General features: G+C 46.5%; 1 protein-coding gene across 3 annotated transcripts in view; it reads left to right on the top strand.

The window, feature by feature from the left end:
- Positions 1–19,586, top strand: part of LOC119379425 (WD repeat-containing protein 11) — a 448,867-nt gene that overhangs the window by 203,416 nt on the left and 225,865 nt on the right. For all 3 annotated transcript variants that reach the window (XM_037648735.2, XM_037648734.2, XM_037648736.2), the window contains 2 exons: positions 6,224–6,339; positions 7,128–7,251. In XM_037648735.2, the coding sequence (XP_037504663.1) occupies positions 6,224–6,339; positions 7,128–7,251 (240 nt within the window). The remainder of the gene's footprint in view (positions 1–6,223; positions 6,340–7,127; positions 7,252–19,586) is intronic.

The raw sequence follows: 19,586 nt of genomic DNA, 5'->3' as shown, positions 1-19,586 counted from the left end.
GGGCAGTCTCTTTTCTTTCTTCAGTCTCTGTTAGTGTTGTGCTGCCAAATCGTGAAATGGAACCATGCCAATTTGCCCAAATGTCTACGCTGCTAAAGCTTCTATCGTTCAGGAAAAAATAAAACTCTCAAAGCTTAATATGCAAAATAAGGGCAATTGCAATAAATATCTTCAGTGCTCTCTGCTCTTTTTATCTGCTTCCGGGCCCATTTCTACAGAATGGTGTCCTTTGTGTCAGTCAATGAATATGAGCTAAAATAGTTAGTGAAAACCTGGAAAAGTTGGGGAATTTATGCAATTTGCTAGACACCTTGTTACACCTATAATTTTTCTTTCCGTGGCTCCCTGCATTGTCCTCAATTTAAGTTGCACCCGTTTCATAAGCCTCCAGGTTTCTGTCCCGTAGGTAAGTACTGGTAGTATGCGGCTGTTACCTTACTGGTAGCAGCTGCATATTTTTAATATCGCTACCTTAAAAAAACACTTGCAGTTTCACTATCAAGGGAGCTGTTTCACTGTGAGATGTCAACACAGTCTGACGTAGGTCTAAGTCACATAAGCTCAGCAACTCGTGACGTACTAGCAGCAGCTCTGTCACCTCCTGTCAGTTGCATGTGGTCAGGGCTGGGCAAAGATACTTTGAAATTGTATCGCGATACGATTCAAGGTACTCAGGCAAAAAGTATTAGGGATACAGATACAAGATACTGCTGCAATAATTGTATCCGATACGATACTTGGCAATTGTATCTTAAGATACTTCGATACATTCTCAAATTTGTTATTATAGATCCATATTATGTAGCAGCAAACGTCTATACACGAAAATGTCTACTTGAAGATTTCTGAACTGTGGCCTATGTTCTTTCATTTGAATGAGATGTCTGTTAGTATCTCAAAAGTTTTGCTCTTTTTGCTCAAAGTACATTAGTTTCCTTCCAAAACAACTTATTGGGGTTTGTTTTACCTTCTTCACAGGACAACACTTTATACACTTCGCTGACAGCGGTTCTTGCTTGTCATTTTTGCAATTGATGGGAGTCACTGCTCAGCTTGCCGACCAGCTATAGCGTGTTGCCATATAATCAGAATAACGTCAATAAGAAGCTTTCGCACGACGACGCAAATACCGGTGTGGACTTTTACCTTGTCCGTAAAAGACAGTTTGCACAATACCGTATATCCGGACAAGTGTACAGCTGCAACATCGCTGGTAGCGACATCTTCTTTTGGAGTGGGGGGGGGGGGGGGGGGACTCATGGTGTATACGGGGTTTGAGACCATTCGCTAGCGGCCCGGCCGGCACACATGACCGTCTTCATCCCATTTGTTTTCATTTTCTAAATAAGTATGCATGAGCTACACAGACATGACTGTTCTCAAGCATTCCTTCCGTGAGGAACATGTGGTCACCATGTGCTGAAACATAACCATGGAACAAAAGCTCTATATTTCAATCTGTGTCCAGATTTCACTCGTTGTGCAAATTGTGGAGATAGGTTTAGCACAAAGCTTACCCTACGAGGCGACCGTGAAGAAACGTGACGTTCTCCACTGCCGCAGCGAACAAAGACGCTACGGTCGGGTTCGTCGACTCCGGCACGGCGCAGAAAAGGCACTCGAAGCAGGATGTCAACAAACAACACGGGTTTATTAACCCAAGATGCAGCACAGTACGACAGTCACGGGCTTGCAGGCCGTAAAAGGGAACTCCGCAAGACCGATCGAGTACGCTTGCCAACGGCGCTAAGACTACCACACAAAGGGCAGCAGTCGAGCGCACGGACGAGAAGCCGCCTGCCAGAGCAGCGCGTCAACCTCTCGTGCTAGCCTGAGAGCATCTCACGCGGGCAAGCCCGCGCCAGACAGAAGCGAGCTCAAGGGGGAAGGGGGTTGTCACTGGCGGCCAATGAGGAACGGCGTTGCGCAGTGACGTAAGCTAGCTTGGTGGCATGAGCATGTGAGCATGTCGAGGCATGCCCGGACGCGTGCCCGCGCGCCGGGAAGCTGACGCATGGCTCGCACCAAACAAAGAGGCCTGGCGCTGCCGCCGTGGTCGCCATAGTGCCGATTAACGGTGGTTCCCGGCGCTCGAGCCGCGCGGGGCCAACACGCGCGCTAGCTGGGGAACGAGGCGCCAAAGGGAAGGGCGCGCTCGATTCCCACAAAATAGGTATTGATGTTTCTCGAATTCTGACTCCAAATCCCCTTCACAAATGACCTATAATATGAGATATGTGAAAGGCTTTCTTTTCAAATGGGAACGTCATTTTGTTCAAACTATCTCCGACCCCACCATGTTCACTGTCCCGGCCCTTGGAACTAAATTTCGCGACCCCGGCCTGTGGGCTATAAGCTGAGTTTGAGACCCCTAGTGTAGACGTAGATGATGTAAAACTGCAATTAATTTCCATGTTCTACTTAGCTACTGGCGTAAGGGATAACTTGTTGATGTACTCACTAACGTGCAATCTTTTAGCAATTTTTCTTCAACGAGACGACACGTGCAACACAGAAATGTCTCAGACGTTTTGTGTAGTTGCACAAAGCGTCGCAGGACACCGCCGCTATTCGCGCTATTGCCGCTTATAGCTCCCATTACGTGGCGATTAGTAATACGAAAAATATTTAAGAAGGCCTAAAATAGGAAACCAAATATAAGTAAAATAGAGAGGTGGTTGTGTATCAGACATTCACATTGAATGAGTACAGAAACACAATACAGACGGCGCCCTTAATAGCTATGAGCATGAAGTATCGTCAACTTGCCTGTTGAGACAATAGAAAATTCAGTGCCTATGGAAAATTGCCTGAAACAGCTCGTTGGGACGACCATGAGTAAAACGTAGCATTCAGTACAACGTTTCTCGAATCCCCTTCCTAATATAAGATGGCTCCTAATGATTTTCGTTATATTTTTTTAATTTATAGTACCGTCAGGGCTAAATGGCATTGAAGATGGGAGTGGATACACTACATGAAAAATACAGAATTAAACAGTGCAGTGAATTCAAGTAACACAACTTTTCTCCAGGTTATACAAAGAATAGTAGTTATTTCAAAGAAAAAATAATAAAATAAAATAAACAAACAGCAGCATGAGTACAGGTAACGATTCTCTTGGTTGTGCAATGTTATCTAATGCTTCGTGGAAAAGTTTGCAGTCAGTGATGGTTGCGACATTTGAGGGAAGGTGGTTCCACTCCTGAGATGTACGGGGACTAAACGACTGAAAGAAAGACTTAGTGTAGCATGATGCGATTCCTACCTTATTACGATCGTCAGCGCGGTTTGAAATGTACACAGGCGGGAGTATGAGGTCATTACTAAGTGTTGGATGGTGGAAAATTTTATGAAATAGCGAAAGACGGGTGACTTTGTGTCGATAAGGCAATGGAATAAGCGATAAGTTATTTTTCATTGAGATTATACTGGCAGTGCGGTTGTAGTTAGAGAGGATGAATCTAGCAGAGTTATTTTGTACTAGTTCAAGAGAGGTGGTAAGGTTAGCATGACTGGGATCCCATGCGGTAGATGCATACTCAAGTTTGGAGCGTATGAGAGACTTATAAAGTATTAGTTTTAAGGAAGAGGGTGCTTTGGAAAAGTTACGTCGTAAGTAGCCGCAAACTCCGTTTCGCCATTTTCTTAAGCGGTAAGCAGAATATTTTGTACTGTACACTCAAGGCACGCCCACAAAATAATATATTTGTTTTCACAATCGCCTTGGCAACGTGTAAATGTGTAAATAGTAGTAGAAATAAAGCAGACACAAGAATAAAGCAGAAATCTTATTTTGGGAGCGCGTCACAAAAGACATACTGCAGTGACCAGGCCGCAAAAAAAGTGCAGAGACCTAGGTAATGTATGTGATGCTAAATGACAGCTAAGAAAGCACTTGTGCTAACAATGAAATTATGAGTTCATAAATTCTTTCAATACATGTAGATGGAATTAAAAAAGACGGTACGCCAAGATATTTTCTGTTAGGTAAACGCTTGCCATATTAGATCTAGCATCAGTACCAGTGGTACTAAAGTTTTTAGAATGTTATTTGCACATAATTCACTGCATGCAAGTCAAACTTACATCCACGAGATCCTTCAAATCGTGGCTATGTAAAATCCTCGCGACGCAAAGCAACCCCATTCTTGCACGCATCACATTTCTATACGGAGCAAGGCGCAAGAGAACACGGCAACAACATCAGAATCTGCGCAATAGACGCCACACGCAGTGGAGTGCGCGGCACAGGACAGTTGCTAAGAGCAACTGTCGCGGCATTGGCGAAACTAAAAAGAAAAGAAATCGAGAAAACAAAAGGTACGTGGGCTGGGCGTAGACGTCCGCATGGTTGTCTTCCTCATCTTCTACCCTCACTGGATGACTCTGGTGGAAAAATGAAATAACGTCACTCCCCCTAGACTTTTTCACATGGCTTAGTGGCAACAGTACCAGCTTTAGAAGCGGAGCTTGGCCAGTGATTATTGTTTCGCACGGTTGTGTTGTGATAGAAGTATCTTGTGTCTTAAAGGGACACTAAAGAGAAACAATGAATTGGTTTAGATTGATAAAGTGTGCTCAGAGAACTCTTGTGTAGCTTATTTTAGCACCATAGGTTTATTATTAGAGGAGAAAATCAAGTTCAAAGTTTCATTTTTAAATTTCGCGCCGAACTTATAATTCATGACATGAAAGGTTTCAAAGAGCATTTAACATATTTTGGCGCCACTGGCTCGACGAAATTTCCACAAACTCGTTATGTCAAGTCTCTGGCCCCCTCAGAGGACAATGTACTTCGATTTAACCGATTAGGAACTACGTAGGCCCAAGCAGGCGCCGTCAAAAATATGAGACGTCACGGCAATAGGTGCGGGAATTCCAAGGTGGCGTTGCCACCTGTATTTTCTTTTTGCGCGTTTTCTCGCTTAATAAGCGTCTTCTCGCAGCAAGCATGGTGTTTTTGGTATCGTGGAAGACTACTTTACTAATGTGAGAAAAATCGTTTTGCTCTTTAGTGTCCCTTTAAGATACACGATACATTATCGAATGTATCGGAAATACAGATACAGATACTTGTTTTTCGAGACGTATCGCGATAGAGATACAAGATACCCACAGAGTATCTAAGATAGTATCTAAGATAGTATCTAAGATACATGTATCTTCGATACTGCCCAGCACTGCATGTGGTGCATGTAAACAATGATGATTGAATTGTCAAGCACTCTGACAGTGATTTCAGCCGACTCTGTTGACTCATCATGATAACGTCCATTAAGGGGGGTCTGGCTTGCAGATGCTGGACGACATAAACTTTCAAATTATGCTAAAATACTTTGTATGTGTTTCCTGGCTCCAGAGTGGGGAGTGTGTTAAAACTGCATGCCACGGAAATGAAAAATGTCTCTTTTGTGATGCCTCAAGATCGGGTCGGTACTACTTTTAACAATGGCATCCAAAAAAAAAAAAAAAACATGAACATGAAGGACTAGGAAAGTGCCAAATTATCCCATCCTTAACTTTTTTTTTTTGATGTGTGAAAGTAGGCTTTGGCACACACTTTACAAATTACTTGAATTTTGTTTACGCGTACTCTCATAAACCCTATATATCCAAGCCGCTAGGACCCCGCACCATTTATCGCAGAAAGCATGGAATGGTGCTGAATATTCTCTCTTAAGGCCTCTTCATACACCTCTCATATTTTTCTACTGTAGCTGGGGCCCATATGCTATTTCTTCAAGTAGTTTTTGCTCAGAGGATGTCTCCGTATTTTGTTTACTGTAGCTTATATTAATTTGACATCATTGCAGGATGTGTTCGAATAATCTGACATGTTTTAAATGTGTGTAACATGGGTTAGTGCATTTCAGGACTTTTCAGTGGGGTTGGATCAGTCAAATAAATGAAGATTAAGTTTTGCTTGGCCAGTAGAGGTCTACCACATATGACTGCAATGATGTTCCGGCAGCAGCCTTGTAGAATTGCTGGGGGGATAGCAAAATAATACAACACGACCGTGAGAGTGGACAGTAGATGCTACAATCATATTGAGCTTGTACCTCTTCACAATGCTATCTCATTTTGGGATGTTAAACCCCAACAATTATTATTATTATTATTATTATTATTATTATTATTATTATTATTATTATTATTATTATTATTATTATTATTATTATTATTATTATCACAATGCTATCTCATGCTTTGCTCGTAGGAGTGGTCTCCCCTGGTTAGCAGTAAAGCTCAACTTCGGGCTCGTCATCTGGCTAATCCCAAGGATGTCGAGCCCATTTTTGCCAACTCTGCCACAGAGCAGCTTGAGAGACAACTGTAAGTGGTCTAATATCAAATTGTTGCTTCAAATCTTTGTTTATGTTACAAGTGAATTACTGCCAACTCGTGTGGGGCATTGCCATCTAGACAGTCTTACAAAAGCTCTACATCCTTCAAAAGAAGGCTTAACGCATCCTTTACAACTTAGCCAGAGATCATCCTTCTGCGCAGCTCTTCCAAACTGCGGATATTCCAGTGGTTTTTAATACCTATAACTTACGCCTAGTTCTTAGATATAAATATGAAATAAGGAACAATAGTATATCAATGCTTACAGATATAGCAGAGTTAGCCGAGTACTCTTCTGTGTATCTCTTATCGCTCCACTCATGAAAAAATTCAAAACAAGGACACCACGCACAAATTACGGGGCCCAGATGTTGAGAATAACTGTACCCTCTGCATTAAATCTTTTAACACAAAATGGTTTTGATATTTCATGTTGCACGTCTGCACTTCATGCTTTCTTCGTGAGCTCATATCTAGAATGTCAGATATGAAATTTGGTCTTTGATGTAATGTTTTTTTTTTTCTCGTTTTTCTTGCTTTCTTTTTCTTCTCTAAATTGTGTGTACTTGTCGCGTTCTTTTGGTACCATGTGCAAGGATAATGTGTGCTCTCTCTGTGCTTATGTGCACCATCTTATGTATGCTGTCACTGCATGCCGCTGAACTGTAATCGGCTTTGTCAAGCTCACCAGGGCTTTTTCTTCTCATACCCACCACTCCCTGAAGTGCTAAATAAAAATGATTGACTGTGGATGTAGTCATCAATTTTGCATACAGGGGCCAGCAGGGAGCCAGCTCACTGCTACGGGAGCAGCTGGTGTTTACCGACACAGAGGCCCAGCTGTATTACTTCAGCGTTGAAGGAAATGTTGTTCGAGACTGCACTCGAAACCCTCCTGAGGTACACCCAACTTCCATTCCTTTTTGTTTTTTACCGACATGTATATGTGTTTTTCTTTTTTGAATGTGACAGGGTTTCACCGAGTAAAACTGTTACCTTTGTTATCTATTACTCACGCAAGCTGGACCTGAACATATCGGAATATTCCAGAAGGTTGTTGGGTTTTCTAATAAGACTGCATGCATGGCACATGCTGCGGAGTAAATTCTGGAATGTGTGTGACCACCAGCAGCTGTACTGTAATTAACCATGACTCATGTATAAATAGTTGATGAATTTGATCCGCAGATCATACTGTCTATGATTGACTATTATGCTCACCACTATTATTGTGCTGTGAGTGTTTCTGTTTGCTGGGCACAGGTTCGCCCAATGAATAGCTCAATCTTTACTGGTTTGACTACTTTGTTCTTCACCATCACGACCACGTGACAATATGAATAGCATTTCCTTGGCTAACGTGATTGATATCGAATGGCCAGACAATCTTTTCTCCAATGTGGCATTACCCACACACGAATTTGCATTTGCTATTTGTGTGGATGAGAATATTATGAAAAACTCTACTACCTATTTCGCTGATATGGGGCATCTACTAGCTGCCCTGAATTCTTCTACTCCTCCTGCTGCTGACTTGCTAGAATCTGTTCTGAATAGTTTTGCAATCTTCGATATATAGTTAACAGAGATTATCTTTACACTTGGTAAAATCTGGGTAAATAAATCAACTGGATTGGATAGAATTATAGTAAACTTGGTAATAGACAACACAGATATTTAAAGCTTAACTTAGTGACATTTATTTAGGCTTGTGCGAATAGTAAATTTTAGGTTCGAAGCGAGTAGTGATTTGGTCGAATAATTTCGAATCGAATTCGAGTAGTATATGTCACATATTATACAGAAAAATGAGCATATTTGTCATGACCCAACTAACCTGCACAATATTTTTAAAAAATTGAAACAAGGCATGCGCAGATGTCATTCTTTTTGGTTCAAAGGGAAGTGGAAGCAACTTTGTATAGTAGCAGGATTTGACTTTCGGTAGAATGCAAGTGATAACCTGTAAAGTATGTTACATTTTTTAAAATTTACTTTACTTAGAGCATATAAGCCGGTATAACGAGCTTTTAAACTTAAAAAACTAGCAGTTGTTCCGTGTACGAATACAACCGATGAGCGAAGCTCCTTAGAAATGGGACGCAAAACGACTATGCGCCTGATCTCGCTGCTGGCTTTCATGAAGGTGGTAGGGTGGGGCGCTGATGGGGAGAGCATCTGCTGCGCTCGGTGGCGGGAACGACAGAGCGAGTGAGTGTGCGGCACGCGCAGCGCAGGGAGAGGGAGACCGGCGGGAGAGGGGTGCGAGCGGTGACTCGGCGGGGAGCTTCGACGGCGGCAATGGAACGCCGCTTGCGGCGTTCAGCACGCGCAGCGTTTCATCGTCTTTTTGCACCGGCGCTGGGTGGGGAGACCGTCTGCTACTACCTTCGACAAAGCGCCCGTAGTGCGCTAGAATGATGGTTGTCATTTCACAATCCACGATAAAGGTGGTGAAAATGAAGACGACCATTATAACCAGTTGTGCGCAAAGCTTATTTCTTCTAACCTTGAATTTCTGGTGCGCTAAAACCAAACCGCTCAAGGCCTAAACATTTCCTCTTAAATCACCGGCCACTGCAACCTAAAGCGATGCTTAAGAAAAGAGAGCTTCGATGGCGACGGCGGGGTGTGCGGATTTAAGGAGCTTTGCAGCTAAAAATGATGAATTGACGTGAGGGTACTTTGATCATTTAACGTTGAAGTGGGGCTTCGAGAGAGTGCGGATTTTGCCTGGAAAGGTGTGTTCACGGTAAAGCACCCCTCCACTGCAGTGAAACCGCCTTTACTGGGGGTCACATGCGGTCACAGGGTCGTGACGGTGATGAAGGCAGTGGTCGTCGTGTTCAAGATGAAACTCTTTATTTGGGCGAACTTGTGCCCGGGAAATGAAAACTCAAACTACAGCAATAGACGCTGTACACTAATGGCGGCGAACGGGGCGCTGGCCATCGATAAACTGAACCGCGGCAAGGCGCGTCGGCATTTATACATGCAGCGTTGAACATTCGAGCCTTATCGCTGGTGGCCGCGTTAGAGAATTAACTCAGCTGTTCGCGTTTGCGTGCTCAAGCCTAACAAATGATCCCAAAGTAATCTCGAATGTTCTCAGACATTCTGGCGTGGTTTGTGCAAGGCAGCAGCTACACCTGCAATGGGCCGGTAACATAAAACGTAGAAATAAAGGGGTGTGTATGGCAATATGTCTATTCTTTCATTTCGAATGCTTCGAAGTTTAGAGTAATTTAAATTCACTTCGAAATTTAGAGTAATTTAAATTCATTTCAAAGCGAATTCGAATATTCAAACTGATCGAATATTCGCACAAGCTACATTTATTACATTATCTGTTTGCCATAAGTAGTTTTGCCAAGAAATGCATTTTTTGTTGCTGTAGCTTGTGCAGTGCAGTGTGCTTAAAATATTTTTGCACTTACTATGGAGTGTGCTGTTCTCTGTTATGTTTAGTTCAGGGGCTGCTCTTAGCAGCTGTTGCTCACCGAGCACCTCCAGGTTCAAGCTGTGCCAATCTCTACGTGTCCAGCATTATTCTTCTCAGCTTCTTGTTTTACATGTAATGGCCATTTGTGAAAGACAGCAACCAGTCTAGGCTGATCAGGCTAGCTGTAGTTGACGTATGATTGCATTAAAGTAATGAAGACTGTTTCAAGCTGTGAATATATACTAACGTTTACATTAGCTCTGTCAGACTCGACGATATACTTGACGATTCACAGCCACGTTCACTACACACCCTTTATTCTCCGCGCCACATATCCAACATGTCCGACCCCCCGTCTCGTACTCCATCTCCCTCCTCCTGTATTCCCGCACGCCCCCTCGCTGTTCACCCGACACTCACGCCATCTTGTTCCTCCGCCGTCAACCACACACAGCCTCCGAGACCCACACCCAACACACGCGCACTCCTCACTCCCTTTCTCTTACAACTCTCCCCCCCTCAAAGTGTGAATCCGTGGCGGAAGGGAGATGTAATGGTTCGTGGTACAGCACTAACTGGTCAGCATGGCCGGTGGTTCGACGACGTCCCGTTGCTGGGTCACTGAGGATGAAGTCATTTTCACCAATCTACTTGACCACACGATAAAGTCCACCGCGTCGCGGTGCCAACTTGGCTGAAACACCCTTGGCCGAAACACCCTTGGCTCTCGAAACACCCTTGGTGCTCTTGGACACTCAAAGTATGAGTGTCCAAGAGCACAAGGTCACCTTCTTTGATGGTAGTTGACTGTCGATGGTGATCATAACTTGACTTCTGAACCTGCCAGGCAGCTGCTTGATGCTTCTTAGCATACTTCATGGCTTCTCCAAGGCACTGCCTGAGTTCCGCAGCAAGCGCATGGGGTGCTGCTTCTGGAGGCTCCGTGTCATCCTTGTCGCCTGCAGGTTCCCACGTAGTATGCAACTCTCTGTCATAGCAAAGCAATGCTGGAGTATATCCGGTGACTGCGCTCGCCGCCGTGCGCATGGCAAGGCCGATCTCGGGTATATGGCAGTCCCAGTCTTTGTGGTTAGTCCAGCATGCTCGCAGACACTGTTTAATCGTGCCATTGTGACGCTCCATCATCTGTCCAGCCGGCCAGTAAGGTACAGTATGCCGATCCTTGATTCCCCAGTGTTTCAGGAGATTGCGCCATAATGTGCTCACGAAGGGCTTCCCGTTGTCACTGGTGATGCCCACGGGTGTCCCATGGCGGCAGAAGACTTGGACCATGCACTCCAATATTTTTGCACTGGTTGCTGCTCGTAGAGGGAACAGCTCTGGAAACTTAGTGAACTTGTCGATGACCACTAGCAAGTATTTGTGGCCACGAGGTGTAGACGGCAAAGGTCCAATTATGCCAGCACTAAGCTCTTCCATGGGTGCTGTCGCCCACTGACTGCTCATCAGGCCTTCAGGCTTTTTGCGTCGAGGTTTTGTGCGCCGACAGATAGCACAGCCCTGCACATACCTTGATATGTCCGCCCGCATGCCCAGCCAGACAAATCGTGCCGCTACACGTCTCAAGGTTTTGAAAAACCCTGCGTGGGCTGCTGTAGGGTGATCATGCGCCATTTTCAATGCCAGATGCCGGAGGTGAGAAGGCAGCCATGGCACCTTTTTGTTGCCTCTGAGCTGAACTAGCAGTCCATTTGGCTCCAGTTCTCTTGTTTCTGCCAGATCATGGAAAAGACGATGATCAGGGTCTGAATTTTGGAGCATAACCCCGTGGACCACGGTTTTCAGTTTTGAGAGACGGCTGTCACGAGCCTGCTCTTGTACAAGTTGTCCGGTGTCACTTAAAGGTGTGTCGTCCTCCAAGGCAACTGCTATTTGCTCAATTGTAATTTTCCCTTCAGGTTCTTGTGTAGCAATGGGAAACAGTCTCTCGGGCAAGCTGTCACTGGTGTGGTCTTCACATTGAAGAGGGGCTCTACTCAGGGCATCTGCGGGTATATTTGCTAGCCCCCGTCTGTGCTTGATTTTGCGACTGAAAGCCTGCAGCCGAAGGACCCAACGCTTGACCCTGGGCAAAGCTTGGTCAGTGCAGAACGTCCATGACAGGGATGAGTGGTCACAGTGTATCTCAAACTCCGTAAACTCAAGATACGCCCTAAATTTGTCCACTGCCCATACCACTGCAAGGCACTCCCACTCCTGGACAGTATAGTGGCTTTCGGCCTCTGTGAGAACCCTGCTAATGAAGGAAACTGGCTGCAGTCCATCAGGGCCAGCCTGCAGTAGCACAGCTGCAATGCCAATGCCACTTGCATCCGTTTCCACCACAAAGGGTCGATTTAGATCTGGAAGGCTCATAACTGCATTCTGAACTAAGGAATGCCTGAGCGCGGTGAAAGCTCACTCTTGGCTCTCTTCGCACCGCCATGGCTCGTTTTTCTTCAGAAGGACAGTGAGTGGATATGCCGTCAGTGAGAAGTGTGGTATGAAGCTGCGATAATAACCAGCAAGTCCCAGGAAAGCCTGCAACTGCTTAATCGTGGTGGGTCTTGGATAATCCAGCACCGCCCGCACTTTCTCTTCATCTGGTCTGCACTGCCCAGGGGAGATGACGTGGCCCAAAAACTTAAGGGACTGATGGCAGACCTGCATTTTATCAGGGTTAATCGTAAGGGCAGCATTCTCAATACGCTGCAACACTTTCCTTACATGCTCAACATGGCTCTCGAGACTTTCGGAGTAGACAAGGACATTGTCTAGAAACGCCATGGCCAGTGGCGTACCAACTCGTTCACGAGTGAGGTTGCTCGCGTCGCTCACTCTGTCCGCCGTGTGTGTGTGTGTATATATATATACCGGGTGTCCCAGCTATCTTTAGCCAAGGGTTTAAAAATACAATATTAGAGGCAGGCGAGTGAAATCACTTGCAAATTACTGACAGCCACCTTGCGCACTACAGACAATTTTTTGTTTGGTAATTAACTAATTTGTTAATTAGGATTACTTAATTAAATTGCTAAATATTGACTGTAGGCAAGAAATGCGGCTTGCGAAGTTCGAGGGCGTCTTCAGAAACCACAATTCCATTATTTGCGATAAAGAAAGTTTCGCCTATACCTTTTTTTTCCAAGCTGCAAAAAAAGCCCGCGAAATACAAAAAGAACCACGTGACTAGCGCATTCGCCCGCCGCGAGAATGCTGCCCTCAGCCGTGGTTTGAGAGAACGAAATCAGCGGCGGCCACGACTCGTCGGCTCCGCTGCAGCGGTAGGCCGATAAGTCGACGGTGGTTTTTTTGGCCCGCGCCAGCCAGTTGGCGCGCGTGAAGGTGCAAGTTGTAGCGAGCGCGGGCCAAGAAACCACCGTCAACTTGTCAGCCTACCGCAATGGAGCCGCCGAGTCGCGGCCGCAGCTGATTTCGTTCTCTCAAACCACGGCTGAGGGCAGCATTCTCGCGGCGGGCGAATGCGCTAGTCACGTGGTTCTTTTTGTATTTCGCGGGCTTTTTTTGCAGCTTGGAAAAAATGGTATACGTGAGACTTTCTTTATCGCAAATAATGGAATTGGGGTTTCTGAAGACGCCCTCGAACTCTGCAAGCCGCATTTCTTGCCTAGAGTCAATATTTAGCAAATTAATTAAGTAATCTTAATGAACAAATTAGTTAATTACCAAACAAAAAATTGTCTGTAGTGCGCAAGGTGACTGCCAGTAATTTGCAAGTGATTTCACTCGCCCGCCTCTAATGTTGTTTTTTTAAACCCTTGGCTAAAGATAGCTGGGACACCCTGTATATATATATATATATATATATATATATAGTGCAGGCTGGGCTGCCATATACCGCGACCACACAGCAGTGTTTAATAACATTTTGGAAATATTACCGTGAAGTTTAAAAAGTACACCCAAATTTAACCTGATCATCAAAGCATTGCATCAACAAACTTCCCAGTCTTAGTTTGGCGTTGTAGAGACGATGAGTATGAAGAACCTGCTATGGCTCTATAGTACCTTAAATTCTCACTTATTAAACAAAACATGTGGCTGACAAAGCAAGGTACTTCGCAGAAATCTTCAGGATAAGCCGAGTGCCAATTTCTTTACTGTTAGAGCCCTCTATAATATAAAGTCTTTCTTAAAGGGGTACTGACACAAAAATTTTTGCCTCGCGTTTTTTTGCTGCAATGTGTTGCCGGGGGCCTGTTAGTCATAACACGGCACATCGTTTGCTGCAGCGCGCGACAGATAATTAATTACAGGCTCCTCATTACCGACCAGTGTCAGTTTCGGTTTCAAAAACGACAAGCCTCCGGGTGCAACTATCACCACCTAGCGGCTCCAGCGCTCGATCACGTCAGCACACAGAAGTGTGACGCACTTCCGCGCTGTTCGCGTCGTCTCCTCGCATTCGCACGCTTGCCGCACGTGCTGCGCGATGTCGTCGCCATCATCGTCCTCGTTGTCATCGTCCTCGTTGTCGTCTGTTGGCGACGATTTCCTTGAGACACCAACAGCGCAGCGGCGAGCGCGTCAAAACAGAAATGGCGGCTACGACGTCATCATAACTTGTTGTACCGGCTACAACGGTTACGTAGGGGAAGTAGGGGGGTCACCTCGGGTCACCTCCGAGGGTGTCAATGCAACTGGTGCGGCCTAGAATGCTGGACCGCGCACCCGAACTTCAAAATTCTTATAAAATACCTTCCAAGCTTTATTCGCTGTCGATATTTTGCAGATGGTACACGCACGTACACGGAAATCGATCCAGCAGGCTATCTCGGCCGCGAAATTTTGTGTCAGTACCCCTTTAAGAAGAAGACCAAGTTGATTAATACTTAAAGGTGTACTGGCACAAAATTTCGCGGCCGAGATAGCCTGCGGGGTCGATTCCCGTGAACATGCATATATCGTCTGCAAAATATCAACAGAGAATATAGCTTGGAAGGTATTTTAAATGAATTTTGAAGTTTGCGTGAGCGACCGACACCCTCTAAGGTGACTCTCAGTGACCCCCTACTTCCCTCACGTGACCACGCTGCAACAAGTTATGATGACTTCATAGCCGCCATTTCTTTTTGCCTCGTTCACTCCGCTCCAGCAGCCTTCGGCAGCTGCTCGCCAACCGCGCGGAAGTGCGTCACAGTTCTGTGTGCTGACGTGATCGAGCGCTGCGCCCGCTAGGTGGTGATAGCTGCACCCGGCGCTCGTCGCTTTGAAACCGAAACTGACACTGGTCGGTAATGAGGAGCTTGTAAATAATTATCTGTCGCGCTCTGCAGCAAACGGTGTGCCGTGTTATGACTATCAGGCCCTCAGCAACACATTGCAGCAAAAAAACACGAGGCCAAAATTTTTGTGCCAGTACCCCTTTAAGGAAATCACATTGAGCTGGTTGCGTATAGTTATAAGATTATAAATGACTACGAATTTATATACTAGGTGTCGTTCCTTGCCCTCCTACTTTTCCCAGCTTGGGTGAGGGGTGGACGGAAAAGCGATGAAGTGGCCCTTTACTCCTCCCCTCCGGTTCCTCCAAGTAAATAGCCCAAGTACATAACTGTGTAAGCACAAATTTTCCTAGAAGAAATGTGGGCGATTATAACGTTAAACTACCCCGCATTGTTATCTTCCGTATTGGTCGTCAGCTGTTAATGATTGGTCAAAGTTTTCTGGGTCACGCTCACAGCACCTGCTCGTAAAACGACGCAACAAATGACGCGTAAGTGATCGACCTCGTAATTACCACTTACGCATGACTGCGTAAAAAATAATAATATTGCACTATTTTCAGTACGGCGTATTATTTGTCATTGGTTCTTCGCTATTCCTCAGAAATTTTCAATATGCCATAAAATCGCCTCTACATGTCGTCACAAGTCTGCGAAAACTTGCAGTGTTAAAATGAAGTGTGCACAATAAACAGCAGATTACTGTGCTGAACAATGACTCATTTTTTTCGGAATAGCGAGACAGTGTCTCTTTCTGAACATAATTTAAGAAGGCTGCCCGCCAATCACATTGGCAGCGGCTGCTTATAGCAGTGGGCGAGATGAATTCATATGTGTATAATAGATACTTTCAGTTGTGGTGTAACGATGTTGAGCTGTTTTTGCGCGTGTACAACTCTCTGTGAACTCATCGTTGCTGACAAAGAGGCAGACAGAGAAATAAAAATTATTAGGAACAGACACAATCCTTTGCAGGTGGGCAGCCTTCTTAGTCCAGAAAACCGTGGACGCTGATCATCTTCCTGGTGAGGTAGATCAAATGACGGGGAAAACTTGAAAGCTGGGCTTCTCAATGTGCTCGAGTCCACTGCCTTGTTTCAAGTCGCTGCAGGCTACCTTATGATAAGCCAAGTGAAGCAGGATAATCGTAGACTAAAGTGGAAATATATTTTAGCTTTCCTGGCTAGGCACAACTAAAATACTGGACACTTCTGCACACTCAACAACTCACAGCAGCTTGGATATGGAGCAGTGGCGATGCTATTCGTTTTCAAAGAAAGAAACTGAATTTCCTTATAAAGGAGAGCGTTTGATCTGGTTCCCGCCCATATTTGCATCGACGATGCCCGTGCTGAGTGATAGCCTTCTTTGCAATGCTCCAGCGCAAGGCGCGCAAGCGTGGAATAGGCAGCCCGCACCGCAGGTAGCCTACAGTGCGTGGTCATGACACACGGAGGACAGTCGTCACAGCAGCATGGTGGGAAAATTTTATTGCATAATTACGTTATTGCTGCGTTCAAGTAAAACTTTACCTGACTTGTTAGTTTCCCAGTCTGCAGCCGACAGTAACCACGTGTCGAAAGTGGAGGGCTCTGCCCCCCCCAACATTTCTCAGTAGGGGGGCTAGCGCCCCCTTTGCCCCCACCCCCCTCGGTAGCTACGCCTATGGCCATGGCAAAGTTATAATTTATTCCTTGCAGCAGCCGGTCCATCAAGGTTTGAAAAGTTGCCAGGCCACCTGCCACCCCAAAGGGCATTCTTGTAAACTCAAATGTGCCCTGATGGCAGATAAAGGCTGTTTTCGCAATGTCAGCCTCAGACACAGGAATCTGAAAAAACTCCTGGGAGAGGTCGAAGCTTGAGAACCACACTGCACAGCCCAATTGTGCTAGCAGCGAGTCCGTTCGAGCCAGTGGGTAGGCAGGTGCTCGGGTACGTGCGTTCAACGGCCGGTAGTCCACAGCAAGCCGGTAGCCTCCAGACTTGGCCACAAGTACTGGGGCACTAGTCCAAGGGCTGGTGCTAAGTCTTATAAGGCCCTTTTCCAAGAGGTCATTGACACATCCTTCAATGATCTCTTGCTTTTTTGCATTTACTGGCCGCAGCTTGCATCTCACAGGCGCACTATCTCCAGTGTCAATGCAGTGCTGTGTGAGGCTGGTACATCCAGGAATTGCAGTAAACAAATAAGAGAAGTCATCGAGCACCTTATTCATGTCTGTACGCCTTCGTCAGCTGGAAAAGTGCTTCCTGTGCCTGGTACTACAAGCACTTCTTCAAAGAGGCCCTGCAAGCAATAAGATTCGCCGTCTTCCTCTATCGCGAGCGCAGCAGTGTGAAATCCTAAGCGTGACACCCCTGTCACGCTTAGCAAATAGCACAATGCACTGCGGGTTGGTTCCAATAGTCCACCCACCCAGCACTACATGTAGGGATATGCCTGTCACATTCAAAAAGTCTCTGCCAAACACAATGTCCCGACACAAATCTGGCACGCACAGGAAACGTATGCGGCTGCTTGTGGCCCAATGTATCTTGCACTTTAGGGATGTGGTTGACTGCGACCAACCTGTTGCCAGTCGGAGTGCTCGTTCCTGTGTCCTGGGTTTGGCGCCCGTCGCCTCGGCCACCCTTGTCATTGGTGTTCCAAGCAAGCTCACACTTGAGCCTGTATCTAGCAGGGCCAGGAATGTAGTCTGCCCAATTCGCAGTTCCAGGAGAGGCCCTCTGTTGCCGGTCAAGGCCGCTACCCGCAGCGCTGTCTCGTTGGTGCTGGCTGGAGTAGCACCTACCGTCTCCCGTTTCCCGGGCACTGTGAGCGGATAGGTCCAATTCTATTGCATAGGTAGCAGCGGAGCGGGCCGCTGCGCCGACCCGAAGGGCACTCGCGGGCAATGTGACTGACGCCTCCGCAGCGATGGCAAGGAATTCCACCGGAGTCGAGCGGTTGGTATCCTTGTGGCTGTGGCGGCACTGGGAAATGAGGCCTTCTAGCAGAAGCGAGCGACCTGTGCAACCGGTCCCGGTGGTAGGATGGCTGTATTGCCGCGGGGTGCAACGGCCAGTAAGATGCCGCCGACGGATGCTGCAACGGCGCGGCAGCCGCCGCCATCGTTACTCCAGGCCTCGCTCCTGACAGGCCGGCCACATTTACAGCTGGCTGGAAGGCGAGGTCCCGCGCAACTTGATCGGTTGGAGGTGGCAATGGCTTGTACTGGAACTGCCTCTAATAACGCTGCATGAGGCCGTCAGCTGCCTTTGCCAGCTCCGCGAGATTGGCAAACTGCTTGCCTTCCACCAAATCTTGGAGTTGCAGGTGCATCTGCCATAACACACGGTCAACCTTTTCAGATTCCGGCACTTCACCGCCGATCCGGTCATAATATGCCGCAATCGTGTAGATGAGCTCTTTTAAGTTTTCTGTGGGGTGTTGAGTGCGGAGCTCAAGTTCTTGTTTCAGGTGCCGCTTCGCATCAAATGAAGAAAACTCCGCAATGAACGACACCTTGAAGTCATCCCACGATGAAAACGACTTCACGAAACGCAGCCACGACTTCGCGCTACCCTCCAGTGCAGCAGGCACGACGTGGCTAAGCCTTTTGTCGGCACCAATACCAGTCACCAGGCAAAAGGTTTCCAGCTGGTCCAGAAATTCCTCGGGTGACTGCATGTCACTGAATCCCGTGAACCTCGGGGGTTGACTGACCCCGGAGCGCAGTCACCTGTCGTTTGGAATGCCTCCGCAATCATGGGGCCTGCAGGCATGGGCTCAACCATCATGAGTCTTTGTCTGCCGGCCGCCGCTATTTGCTCACGCTGTATGGCAGAGCCGTTTGTTTGCCCCAGCAGATGTTGAAGCTGCTCCCCTGGCACATTCACCATGTCCATCTCTGTTGCCATGTCGATACCGGACAAGCCCTCACTTGTCATACTCGACGCTATACTTGACGATCCACAACCACGTTCACTGCACACCCTTTATTCTCCGCGCCACATATCCAACATGTCCGACCCCCCCGTCTCGTACCCACTCTCCCTCCTCCCGTAATCCCGCGCGCCCCCTCACTGTTCACCCTACACTCGCGCCATCCTGTTCCTCCGCCGTCAACCACACAGCCTCCGAGACCCGCACCCAACACACGTGCGCTCCTCACTTCCACGCGCACTCCTCACTCCCTTATCTCTCACAGCTCTAAAAACTACTTGTTTAACAGGGCAGCTGTCATCATCACCATGCTAGAGTATATTAAAGTGTCCATGACATGGTCGTCCTACTAACATCAGCTTATATTAGTAACTTAATGCAATTAGTGCTCAGTATAGATAGCCACACAAAAAACGGAGCTGTAAGTGCTGATTTTAATTAGAAATTTCCATTTGAGAGCATTGGCTCTAATCTTCTCATACTGACAGCAGCTACCATTTTGCAAGTACTGTTTGAGATCAGGGAATTTAGTGCCACTGCGGCATCATCTGAAATTACAGATTTTAAATTCAAGTTTTCTACCTCGCCCAGTGGGCTCAAAATTTGCCAGCTTGCGGTGGGA

The sequence above is a fragment of the Rhipicephalus sanguineus genome, chromosome 1 (assembly GCF_013339695.2).
Source record: "Rhipicephalus sanguineus isolate Rsan-2018 chromosome 1, BIME_Rsan_1.4, whole genome shotgun sequence".
NCBI lineage: Eukaryota > Metazoa > Arthropoda > Arachnida > Ixodida > Ixodidae > Rhipicephalus > Rhipicephalus sanguineus.
The sequence above is the reverse complement of the archived record's forward strand: the minus strand, read 5'-3'. Positions and strand labels throughout refer to the sequence as shown.